The sequence below is a fragment of the Strongylocentrotus purpuratus genome, unplaced genomic scaffold (assembly GCF_000002235.5).
Source record: "Strongylocentrotus purpuratus isolate Spur 01 unplaced genomic scaffold, Spur_5.0 spur5_scaffold_13, whole genome shotgun sequence".
In the NCBI taxonomy this organism is placed as follows: Eukaryota; Metazoa; Echinodermata; class Echinoidea; order Camarodonta; family Strongylocentrotidae; genus Strongylocentrotus; species Strongylocentrotus purpuratus.
The window spans coordinates 7,926,469-7,938,816 of record NW_022145598.1 but is presented as its reverse complement, the minus strand read 5'-3'; the positions used below and the strand labels follow the sequence as shown (position 1 = coordinate 7,938,816).

At 36.8% G+C, this 12,348-nt stretch overlaps 1 protein-coding gene across 4 annotated transcripts in view; it reads right to left on the bottom strand.

The window, feature by feature from the left end:
- Positions 1–7,037: 7,037 nt before the first annotated feature.
- LOC576799 (myelin transcription factor 1-like protein) overlaps positions 7,038–12,348 on the bottom strand; it is a 75,503-nt gene continuing 70,192 nt past the window's right edge. For all 4 annotated transcript variants that reach the window (XM_030982807.1, XM_030982808.1, XM_030982809.1 and 1 more), the window contains 3 exons: positions 11,947–12,324; positions 11,075–11,229; positions 7,038–9,732 (listed from right to left, as the gene is read on the bottom strand). In XM_030982807.1, the coding sequence (XP_030838667.1) occupies positions 9,137–9,732; positions 11,075–11,229; positions 11,947–12,324 (1,129 nt within the window). In that variant the 3' untranslated portion in view covers positions 7,038–9,136. The remainder of the gene's footprint in view (positions 9,733–11,074; positions 11,230–11,946; positions 12,325–12,348) is intronic.

The following is a 12,348-nucleotide window of genomic DNA, read 5'->3' as shown; positions in this document are numbered from 1 at the left end:
GGCATTCAAACACTTGCTAGGCGGTTAATCCCACATGCAAACATTAGATCCTCATTTCACGAGTATAACTTCCAAATTTGTGGTGTAAAGAACTGACGGACATACAAGTGTATTGGACAGAACTTTTTGGTCAGGATCTGTGTATTTAACACGTAAATGAATGTACTCGCATCTTTCCAATTTGATAGAGGTTAAGTTGTATTATAGTATTATTTGGGAAAGAAGTATGTAATTATGAAATTAAGTTTATGTATAAATTGTACAGACATCACAATGTATAGAGAATGAAGATGATGACGAATCAAAATGTGTTTGATATATATTTATTTATGATTAAATCGTTAGGTGATGGAAATCATGTAAATAATACAGACCTAACTTGCAATAAGTTGCTTCTGCATGTCCACATTTCAAAAGGATTTATCATTCTTTAAACATACATGTAGACACCCGTATTTAAATGTACACTGGATTGTTAGCTAACTTTCTTACCAAATGATTACAAAAAGCCTTGTATAGATTAAAACATTGAAATTCTAGTGTATTAGAATTGCATATGGAAATATGTAAGATAATTTATGGAACCGAGGGGGTTATAATTGCCTGTTATGTTTGATATGTTAGGTTATCTTCTTTGTATACCTGTATTAAGTTTGGTTCTGTACTTTTCTACCATTCCCTCTGTTCAATTTGTTTTTCTTCACCATTTAAATTGTCTTCTTTGTGCATTATCTCTCTAATATCACCCTTTTCCGACTCTTCTCTTTAATATTCATTTTCTCTTCCTTGTTTTGCCTCCCATGTATCTTCTTTTAGTTCCTTTTCTCCTATTTATCTTCAATTTTCTCTCCCATTCACATATTTATATTCTATTTATCTCCCATTTGCATATTCATCATCAATTTATCCCTGATTTCTCTTATATTTATTCTCTATTTATACTCTCTTTCTATCCCCTAATTTCTGTCTGTCCTCCTTCATTCCTCATATATATCTTCCTCTATATGTGAGGGGATTCTGTGAGACGATTAAAATATATACCTTAAAACGGAGAATACATGTAGGAACAAAACAAAGAAAAAGGGTTTCATACATTTTTGTCTTAGGAATGCAGACCCTATTCATATTTTTTTCTTTATACAAGTGAAGAAAAAAAATACACCTGTAGTAAATAGGGTCTGCATCGTTCCTGGGGGGGGGGGGATGCAAGTGTAACAAAAGCACCCTATCTTCTTTCTTTTAATTGGGCCTGTTCCCAATAACCTTTTTTACGGTACATGTTTCATATATAAAGTGATTTTTGTTTTAAGGGTTAAATCTGTATCCATGTTTCTTTATCACATATACCTACATATATAGTTAATGACCTGTTTTCTGCTATTGCTGTTGTTGATTGAAAGTACTATTGCCATTTTTGTTTTCTTTTTCACCCCTTACCTTCCTTCCTTTTCACCTTGCATGGAAATGCATTTTTCTGTAATTTGTTTTTATTTTTAATTTCGTGCTCAAGAAAATACGCTTTAGGTTGAGAATTTTAAAGATATTTTGATCAAAGCTTGTATATAATTGTGTGAATGTTGCGAGACAAATGTTACCTACTTGCATTAGCATTCTACATTTACGCTTCGAAAGATCTTTTGTAAATCACACCACCTGAACTTTTTTGAAGTTGATTGGTAGGAAATTATGTGTAGATAAGATTAAAAGGCATTTATCACAATATATATTTCTATGATTTTTTTTTTCTCATTGAATGTGAAAAAGAAATCCATTAAAGATGTGATATGAAAATGAAGTATTCTCTTTTCTTTTTTTCCTTTTTTTTAAAATAGGAAGAACCTGTGGGGTGAGAGAGAGAGAGAGAGAGAGAGAGAGAGAGAGAGGGAGAGAGAGAGAGAGAGAGAGTGGTGACCAAAATGAGAAAGGAAGACAAGAGAGAGAGAGAGAATATGAGAGACAGGGGTGAGAGATGAGAGAGAAAGAGACGGGTTGAGAGAAAGTGGCGACAATGAAAAAGGGAGACAATAGAGAGAGTTACAGTATATGAAATTAAATTAGAAAACAAGGGTATGAACAGAAGGAAAAAGAGGGATATTAAAGAGAGGTCAAATGAAAAAATTATAAAATGGACATACAGAGCAGAGATATAGCAAAAAGATGCTGATAATTAGGAAATAGAAATGAGAAAGGAAGAAGAGATAGAGAGTGATAGTATATGCAATATATTAGAAAACCATGGGTACGAACAGAAGGAAAAGAGGTAAAGTGAATAAATCAAAGATAAACCACACAGAGTAGATAAAAAAGAAAAAATTGCAGAGAATTGGTAGAGTAAAAAGGGGAAAACATGGATGGTATAGGGAACAGAAGGTAGAGAAAGATCACTGGAGTAGACGAGAGAAGAAATATGAAGATGGTGCACGTGGAAGTGAGAAAGGGGGTATAGAAGAAATCTACAAAAACATGAGAATGCAAGAGAAGGAAATAAATGGTTGCACGACACTTGCTCCTGCGACGTCAAAAAATCATTTTTTATTTAATGCACCCATTAGAAAAAATTGTACTTCAATATTCAGAATGCGAATTCAATACATTCTGTGTTGGTACATTGTAGGTAGGACAAGCCATAATGTTTGTCCTTCCTAGCAACGATTAATGTATGCCATTCGCATTCGGACTATTGGGATACACTTATTTGTAACAGGTGAATGAAATAATTTCTAACATGGCACTTCAACAAAGATTTACCATTAAATTTGATTACATTAAGAAAATGGTCTATTGCTCAGCCATGATTTCATACATGAACCCAATTGGACTTCAACCCTTACCCTAACCCTGCACCTAAACCTAAAACCAATTTCAACTCGAACCATAACCCTATACTTTTGACAAAATTTAGCATGCAATATTTGTATCTTATAACACCAATGGCTCTTTCATATGAATAGTTTCATAATTCCTCATGAGTTTAAAAGAAGAAGAAGGGGAAGGGGAAGAAGGAGGGAAGGGAAGGGGAAGAAGAAGTGGAAGAAGAAGAGGGAGGAAGAAGAAGGAGGAGGAGGAGGAGGAGGAGGAGGAGTAGGAGGAGGAGGAGGAGGAGGAGGAGGAGGAAGAGGAGGAGGAGGAGGAGGAGGAGGAGGAGAAGAAGAGAAGAAGAAGAAGAAGAAGAAGAAGAAGAAGAAGAAGAAGAAGAAGAAGAAGAGAAGAAGAAGAAGAAGAAGAAGAAGAAGAAGAGAAGAAGAAGAAGAAGAAGAAGAAGAAGAAGAAGAAGAAGAAGAAGAAGAAGAAGAAGAAGAAGAAGAAGAAGAAGAAGAAGAAGAAGAAGAAGAAGAAGAAGAAGAAGAAGAAGAAGAAGAAGAAGAAGAAGAAGAAGAAGAAGAAGAAGAAGAAGAAGAAGAAGAAGAAGAAGAAGAAGAAGAAGAAGAAGAAGAAGAAGAAGAAGAAGAAGAAGAAGAAGAAGAAGAAGAAGAAGAAGAAGAAGAAGAAGAAGAAGAAGAAGAAGAAGAAGAAGAAGAAGAAGAAGAAGAAGAAGAAGAAGAAGAAGAAGAAGAAGAAGAAGAAGAAGAAGAAGAAGAAGAAGAAGAAGAAGAAGAAGAAGAAGAAGAAGAAGAAGAAGAAGAAGAAGAAGAAGAAGAAGAAGAAGAAGAAGAAGAAGAAGAAGAAGAAGAAGAGAAGAAGAGGAAGAGGAAGAGGAAGAGGAAGAGGAAGAGGAAGAGGAAGAGGAAGAGGAAGAGGAAGAGGAAGAGGAAGAGGAAGAGGAAGAGGAAGAGGAAGAGGAAGAAGTAGTTCATAGATGAATTAATACGAATGGTGACAAAGCAACATATAAAACAAAAATAACAACTTTTCTTCAGTGTCATGGTACATATTGTAATTTATTGAAACATAGTCACAGGTATTGCATGTCTAGTTCTGAATGAATGAATGATATCGAAGAAGAAAAAACAAAACCGGCCGCAGCCGTAAAAATATCACAAACTAAAAGATCTCATAAATCAAAAACAGCTGTCTTTTCTAATCTAAACTTTGACATGAACAAAAAATAAAACATTACCACTGGTTCACTTGTAAACTCAACATTCAAATATTATTAGCACAAAAGAGTATTATCATACAAGTACAATTTAATAAATAATGATTTCATACTTTCTAGGCAATAAAAACATATTATTTTTTTTAACCGGTTAAGCGCAAGTCTAAGCCTTTGTCCCGTACGTCACAAACAACATCTATGATTGCAGTATACATCTAATGATTGTAATTAAGTTTATAGCCCTATTAGAGTTTTTTTATCCGACCAAATATGACATGAAAAGACTTATTTGACTTCAAGACATGTCCAGAACTCTGCAATACTTTGTGACGTACAGGACAGCACATTACCAAATAGCTAGGACTTGCCCTAAAGAAGTCATCTGATCAAAATTATTTGCTATCAAAAGAAAGGATACAAGTGAGTTATCAGTTAACGCCCTGTTTGGCTCTAATCTTTTACCATTATCATTGCCTAATAAGTAATTGGAGAAAGAAGAATCTGCGTAAAAGCAAGCCCTGATTATTCATGCTTGTAATACCGTATCTGTCCTATTCAAGGGTGAACTTAATGTTTTATTAGATGCATTAATATCTTTTTTCCTTTAAAGCAGTTTCAGTAAATTTTATCTTTGACATGATTCCCCCCCCCCCTTCCCCTTATTATAATTAAATTGAGTCTCCAAGACTCCATGCACTCTTTAAGATCCGCAAAGAAGATTAAAACAGATCCTAAATCTAGCAACCATATATTTTTGATGAGAAAGCAATTTGAAATGCATCAAAGTTCAAAATTAGAAATCTCATGTAACTAGACAATATCCAACTAACATGTAAATATACATGTAAATACAGTCAAACCTAGTACTGTCTATTGATCAAAGGCTATCCGAGGGAATCAGGAATACTGGTCACTACAGACAGGTGGTCTTCATAGGAAGATGGCTGCTACTTAAAGACAATTCTGAATTTATTCCAATCAATAACTGATATTAAAGCTCACCCCTATTTCAAACAAAGATGTCTGAAAAGATCAAATATTTCTCTCTGTTTCAAATGACCACACATTCAAATTCATTGTCTAATTTGTGCCAGTTTAACTTGAGACAATCACTACAATGTCTACTCTTTCAATTTTCAATCATACTTTAACTTAAGATTAATGCAGCAATGTATAAACTAAAAACAACCCCCCCCCCCCAAAAAAAAATAAATAAATAAATAAATAAATAATAATAATAATAATAATAATAATAAATAAATAGATTTAAAAAAAATAAATAAATAAATAAAAAAAAATTAAAAAATAAAAAAATACCACACCCTTGTCAAAATATATCTGATAACATGAAAATAGCAAGCTCTCTTCTTAGAACACTAAAGCATTCTAATTTGGTCTCAAAGTAGTACTATCTTTTTCTCTCCTGTGAAAATTTAAGAACATGCGAAACTGAAGAAAAGGAAAAAAATGTAAGAGTACACATGTCCAATGAAAACAATACAGCACAACAGAGCACATAAAATATTGCACTTTTCTCCCTAATATGAAAACATAATACTCTTTCCTGAATTTCTTTTTACCTCGTTGGTTACATACACGAATCCTATACGTGTCAGAAAATATTGAATAAAGTCCAAAGTTGGGAGCTTTATTGAATATTCAAGTAGTTTCTCCTACATTTCGCAACATAAATTTTGGCAACTGTTTGAAAACATAAAATGCGGATGCTGATAATGAATTCGCTTAGAATCCTTCTAAATGTCACGAAAAATAAATCATTGAAAAGTTGGCTTTACTACGCATGCTGAAAGTGATTGAATTAAGGATAATCCATCGCATAATCTCTACCTATTTCAGTTCATTTTAACTGCTGCATGCTCTCTGCTTCACAGCTGTATGCTATAAAGATCGACTTGAATTCATGGGCCAAGAAATGGTATGGCTTTCACAGAAGAACCTCAACATGAATGAAAGTTTAAACATCTGTGTATTAACACTAAGCAGCAAAGATGAAGAAGAAGAAAACTATAAAATGAGATGTATAATGCTCTTCCTGACTATTTCAGATTTACAAGCTGCCAAATCAAGATATTCAGAAAGAAAAGTAACTTATTACTGATAACCAGAGATGTTCTGATCTAGACGCATTCAAATCCATTCATTTCAGAACATTACATCTCCTGTTGAGAGCCAGAAGGGTGTTAACTCTGTGTTAAAGTGTGAGTCAATATCCTTCAGAGTCTCAGCAGACAAAACTATCATTTTTTTCACAAAGTTGAAAGCCATTATCTCCAACATGACAGAGCTAGGCTCTCACTTTGTCCAGAAACTCTACAAAGGACTTAAGACCCTTTATTTACCAAAAACCAACTGGGATGCTGTACAATGTATTGCCATAAAGCCCTTCTGGCACTATCACCCTTTTTGCACCATTCTCATTGCCTATAGTACCCATAAATGCAAGCGAGGGGTACAACAAACCCAATAATTTATCGCCAATAGATACAAACATCAATGTTAATATAAGGGCCTGCACAAAAATATATCATCACTCATTACAATGCTATGAATGCAAATTGTAATGCTCGCTATTCTGAAGGCTAAATGATTCATGTTTCTCCAAGTTTATAAGATATCAAGCTCTTTGTTTTTGTAGTACGGTAGTAATAAAACAAAAACAAAAACAAAAAACTCAGCCAAAGAAATAGTGTGAAATGATAAAATACATGCCATATGTCTCATAGGGATTTATGAGGGATGCATGGCATGATCTGCATGAAATATTTTCAAAAGATATCAGATTTCAGCATAACAATGCACAAAATATAATACGGCTATTCCCTAAATTTAGTAACCTAACTCAATTTGCAAGTACATGTCAAAGGTTTTGTAGAACTGGCATGAATCTAAATAAATAAATAAACACTGTATTTGATTATACATGTATTTTTAACACTTTGCATACTCCAAATAACTATTCAATACATTGCTTCTTTAAAGAAAGAAAAATGTGTTGTTCTTAATCTGTAAAAACTAGTACTTTGTCAATTCTAAGAGTTTCAATTCAACAAATATACAATTCATGAGTAATAGTAGTCTTCCACAGAAATAGTACTTTCAAATTTTTCTGTTTGACAATGCATTATTTTCTTACCTTCCCAAAAGTAAGAAAATCAATAATTTAAACCCAGCAACATTGTGCAATGGTTATAAATACAGAATTCCTTTGATAATATGACCAGTTTGTCAAGTTATCAACTACGGTTTCTAGAAAACATCTTTTATAGCATGACTTTCAGAGCACATCAATGCACAACAGATGCAATCAATGTAGTACCATTATTATATATCTTTCAGTTACTAACAAAACCATGAAAAGAAAACTGTTAACATTTGGCAGTAAATACACACTATATGTTGCATACTATAGCATTCCTTCGTATGACAGAATTAGAGCCAATATTATCTTAGCCTATCGGATTCCATCTTTCTCACAGAAAGTGAGATAATATCAATGTTACAAGCACAGATAGTATATGTGATATTTCATGGGGTTGGGTTAGCTTCAGCATTATAACATTCAAATTTTTCAACAACAAAAATCCCCCCCCCCCACCTCCTTTTAAATGAAGCGAGGAAATTGAATATACTGAAATCAAAACGGCATTTTGTACAGTGAAACCTGTATACGAATGCTCCAGTGAGACAAGGAGTATGGTCTTTGTAAGCAGGTGGTCTTCCTGTGGAGGTTTACTTTAGCACAAGTTTCAATGAGAAATAGTTTTCAACGGGAACAAAGAACAAAAGTGATCTTTGCTAGACTTTACTTTAGTTCACTTCAAGGTACAGAGATGACGATGATGATTGTTTTACCCGACTGCTATTAAAGAGAGCATGTACACGCTTGTAAGGTAACAACCAGGGGACCGACGGCTTAAAGTCCTCTCCGAGGGACTTAGTAATGAGGATTAATGCCTTATCAAAGGGCACAAGTATTGACTTGGTTTTGAGCCTGTGACCTCACGGTTACAAGACCAATGCTCTACCACTGAGCCATCGCGCCTCCTCATTGTCCACCAAGTGATGTAGATGGACATTTCTTCATCATCATCGTCTGTAACATTTGGCATGCAACAATAAGTAAAATAACTGATTGTTATGTTGTGTGTATACTCATGTTTGAGCTTACAAGTTGAATTGACCATCCAATCTACTCTTTCGTTCGTGTCTCCTTAGATCAAGATTAATGTAAAATTCATAAATTAAATTAAATTAATCTACCAACCTACCAATAATTCCACACAAAGGCTCAAATATATTCGGGAATAGAAAGAGGGGGGATTAGCAATTTCCATGCTCATTTTGGCAATGAGCTAAGATTAATTTTCATTCATGAATAGTTCATTCTATCAAGAATTTATTTATTTAGAGAAATTTCAAAATATTCCCTTATGAAACTGACCTTGATGAAACCTAAATTATTTCAAGTGTCATGATTTTTAGAAAGGTCATGCTACATGATCAGCACATCCTGCTGTTTTTAACAAAATCCTGTGAATGCTGATAATTGATTTCATTTTCTATACAGATTGAGATGATTACGATAAAACATCCTTCAAGTCAAATCATTGGGAAGGAAACAGAGATCCTTCATTTGCTCAATCCACGTCGTAAAGATCAATATGCCTTTCCTATAACCCTAAAGTGTAGGAAAGTTTTTCCAATTTGAAGAGCGTATACTTGGGGAAACAAAACAAGAAATAAAATAAGAGAAAATCTTAAGAACCTGTTTCTGGATCAAGGTAATGGCATTTCAAATTATTTTCAGTTTAACTGACACTATTAACTATTTACAATGCTGCATATAATAGTACATTCAATAAATTAACCTATAATGCCCCTTAGAGGGGTCTACAGGCAGAGTATATACATGGAATAAAATCACCCCTCTTGCAAGAAGTGTCCTCACTCATATAAAAAATGGTAGAACCCGTTCCAACATTGGATGCACAACTCTTGGAGGTACTCCACTGTCTTCAAATGGGGGTGTTAGTACCCATAACATTCTGAGGGAGTGCAAGTCATACTAAATGAAGTCCTTCATGTGACTGGCACCACATTGGTTCGAACCACCCCTGGTGTCGACATAGGCTGATCTGAATGATGGATGATACCATTACTCAGCGACGGGGGTGTCAGGTCGACCGGTTGCGGAGGGGGCGTGAGAGGCGTGTTCTCCACCGACTCCAGCCGGGGTGACGACGAGCCTAACGAAGGAGGCGGCGTTGCCGACTGAAACGAAGAAGCCGCGGCCGACTCCCGTCCGGACAAGCCCCCGTTGGTCATCACAGCGTCCTTGGCATCGTTGTCAAGTTCTTTCAGACTGACCAGGAACTGTTCCATACGCTCATAGCTCGGACCAAGCAGGCTGGCCTCGCGACTACTGCTCATGGCCACACTCTTGACATCCGAGAGATGCCTGATGAGGGTGTTGCGTAGTCCGTCCAGCTGCACGGTGAGAGAGCGGTGCTTCTCCTCCATGGCTCGATGCTCCTGCTCTGCCTGACGTAGCTTGGTCTCCATGGTAGTGATCTGTGTCTTGAGTCGTCTCATCTGAGCCTCCATCTGGCAGTTGCTGGACTGAAGCTCGTTGATCTCAATGTCCAAGTTCCAGAGCTCCTCATCATTCTCAACTCCTAAATGGACAAATCATTAAAGACATCGTTTAACGATGTTAAATCTGAGATGCTTGGCCCTTCGTATTATCAGTGTCTGTGATATGGTGTAATATTGAAACCCTAAAAAAATTGCGCTTCAAAATGATCATGAAGAGCCTCAGAAAATTCTTTGAGTGACCAGTTTTACCATATTCATTTTCCCAAATAGACAGACAGGCGATCGGCTTGTAAAAGTCATGGGATTCCTGACTGACCTTAATGTTTATAAATATGATTGCAGCATGAGCTAAATCATTTCAGAATCTGAGGCAATGTTACGGAGTCACCTTAAGAGATATAATACAGACATTTACTGCAATGCAAAATCATCAAATGACAGTGAAAGGATGAAGAAATTACTATCATGTGTCTGGCAGTAGGGCACTAATACCAATTCTAATCACGTTTTTGAATTGTTTCGTTTTCTAATTAAATGATAAAAACATTGATTTGATAAGATACACTACAGAGATGAAATTCATGTCAATAGTAGAATACTCTTGTATCTACCGGTATGTAGAATTATTTTTTACATTAATGACATCATTAGATTTTTTTCAGGGTGGAGGGGGGGGGGGGGGGGGGGGTTCCCATACTTGGAAAAAAGGATTTGATCCTAATAATCCACACAATCACTAACTTCCTACTTACTGTAGATGTTTTTGAAAATACAGTAGGAAATTTACTTTAGCGAAACTGCCTAAAATCCAATATCTATGGACCATGCAATTGACATCAACATAAGATCATTTGCAGAGTGCTTAAAGGGTGTTACCTCATATCAACACCCTTTGGCTCTAAGTAGATGCGGTAACCTCAATAGACCTATCTTCATCAGCTTGAGTTTGCCAAATAACCCATTATTTTTAATATCCCGATCCCAAATTCGTTCCTATTTTCACGAAGTGACCGTAGTGAGGAAAATCGCATACAATTTGCATGACGATTGTCCTCACTACCGTCACTTCGTGAAAATAGGAACAAATTAACCAGTTAATTAATTTTGCGTCTTCATCCGCCTGCAGTTGCAATTAGTGGGACATTCGGTTGAGAAAATTTCCAGAGAAATATTGGTCGTTTCCAAAATATTGCGCTATTTTGGAAATAGCGGGCTAATTTGCACCCTTCCGAGCTAGTTTGTGATGAGCGTATCGGTCTGGTAAAGCACAATTTTGAGCTTCAGGATGATATTTGGCAAACTCTAGCTGATGAAGGCAAGTCTTATGAGGACAGATTATTTGTAGTCTCTCAGCCAGAGAGGGGTAGATCCCCCCCCCCTCCTCCCTCCTTAAGGATTAAATAAGATTAGTTGTGAACATACCTTTGACATTTTTGTGAGAGAGCGAGGTGATGTCTTCACCGTTGAGCCTTGCTTTCTTCATGGCTTGAGCAGCTAGTGGGCAGCCTGAGATGCTACGATGATCTGGGGAGGAGCCGTTGACATGGCCAGATCCATCACAGGTTGGGGTCGGACAGCTATGAAGGACAAAGACCATGTACAAATGTGTCATTTACAGATAAAAGTGACCTTCATCTACAGAATAGTGCACAGTAGTCATACATACTTGCATACTATACTATTGTGTGTCTGTAAAGTGGCACTGTTAGGAGATTTGTTTTCACCACAGCGCAGCTAGAGTATATTTGTATATGCTCTATATAAATTGATCTAATTATTACAAAGGTGTTGTGGTCTAACGAATACGTCACTGGACTGTAGTTCATATGTTCGCAGTTTGAGTCTCTCCACAGCACCAATGTCCTTTGGCAAGACATTAATCTACATTTGCCACTTTCCATCCAGGTGAAGTAAATGGGTGTCCAGCAGGAAGAAATTCTTTGAATGCTTTAGCGCATTATTGTGGCAGCTCAGCTACAGCCAAGGTATTAATATGATACTTTGTATCAAGTTTAATAGAGTACATTCATATACATGTAGTAGTTGAGCTATATCACTGGACCTATTAAAGTCAAACCTGCTTTAGTGACCACCTGTCTACAAAGACCACATTTTTTGTTTCCCTTGAAAATGGTTTCTCATTGAAATATGCACTGAAAGAACACCTGTTCAAAGACCACTTTTGTGTTTCCCTTGGGTGGTCGCAATAAACAGGTTTGACTGTAGTAGCTGAGCTATATAAATGGACCTATTATTGTCATTATGACTGAAGTAGTCTCCCATTCTGCTCCTACCTTGGTCCGATTGGTTCTAGCTCCTCCTGTTCCTCCATGACCACCGGTGACATGGCCATCATACCACTATCCTCGGTGGTCATCATGGTGGGCTTCAGAAGATTGAGGGGTAACACCGCATCCGTGATACCACTCATACCACCGGCACCATTACCGACCACGCCCATCATCACGCCCCCGTTCCCCATCACGGCCATCCCACCGGCCCCGTTCTGCATCATGGTGGGGGAGAGCCCCCCTGGGCCGCCTTCCTTGGGTGCGGTCTGCATGGGTCCCTGGTAGCCGGCTCGGAGGGCCCGGGGACACCCGGATGCGCTGCGGTGCGAGGCGTACTTGCCAGTGACGTGACCTGATCCGTCGCAGCCTGGGATGGGGCATCTATGAAGATTGAGAAAAAATCTA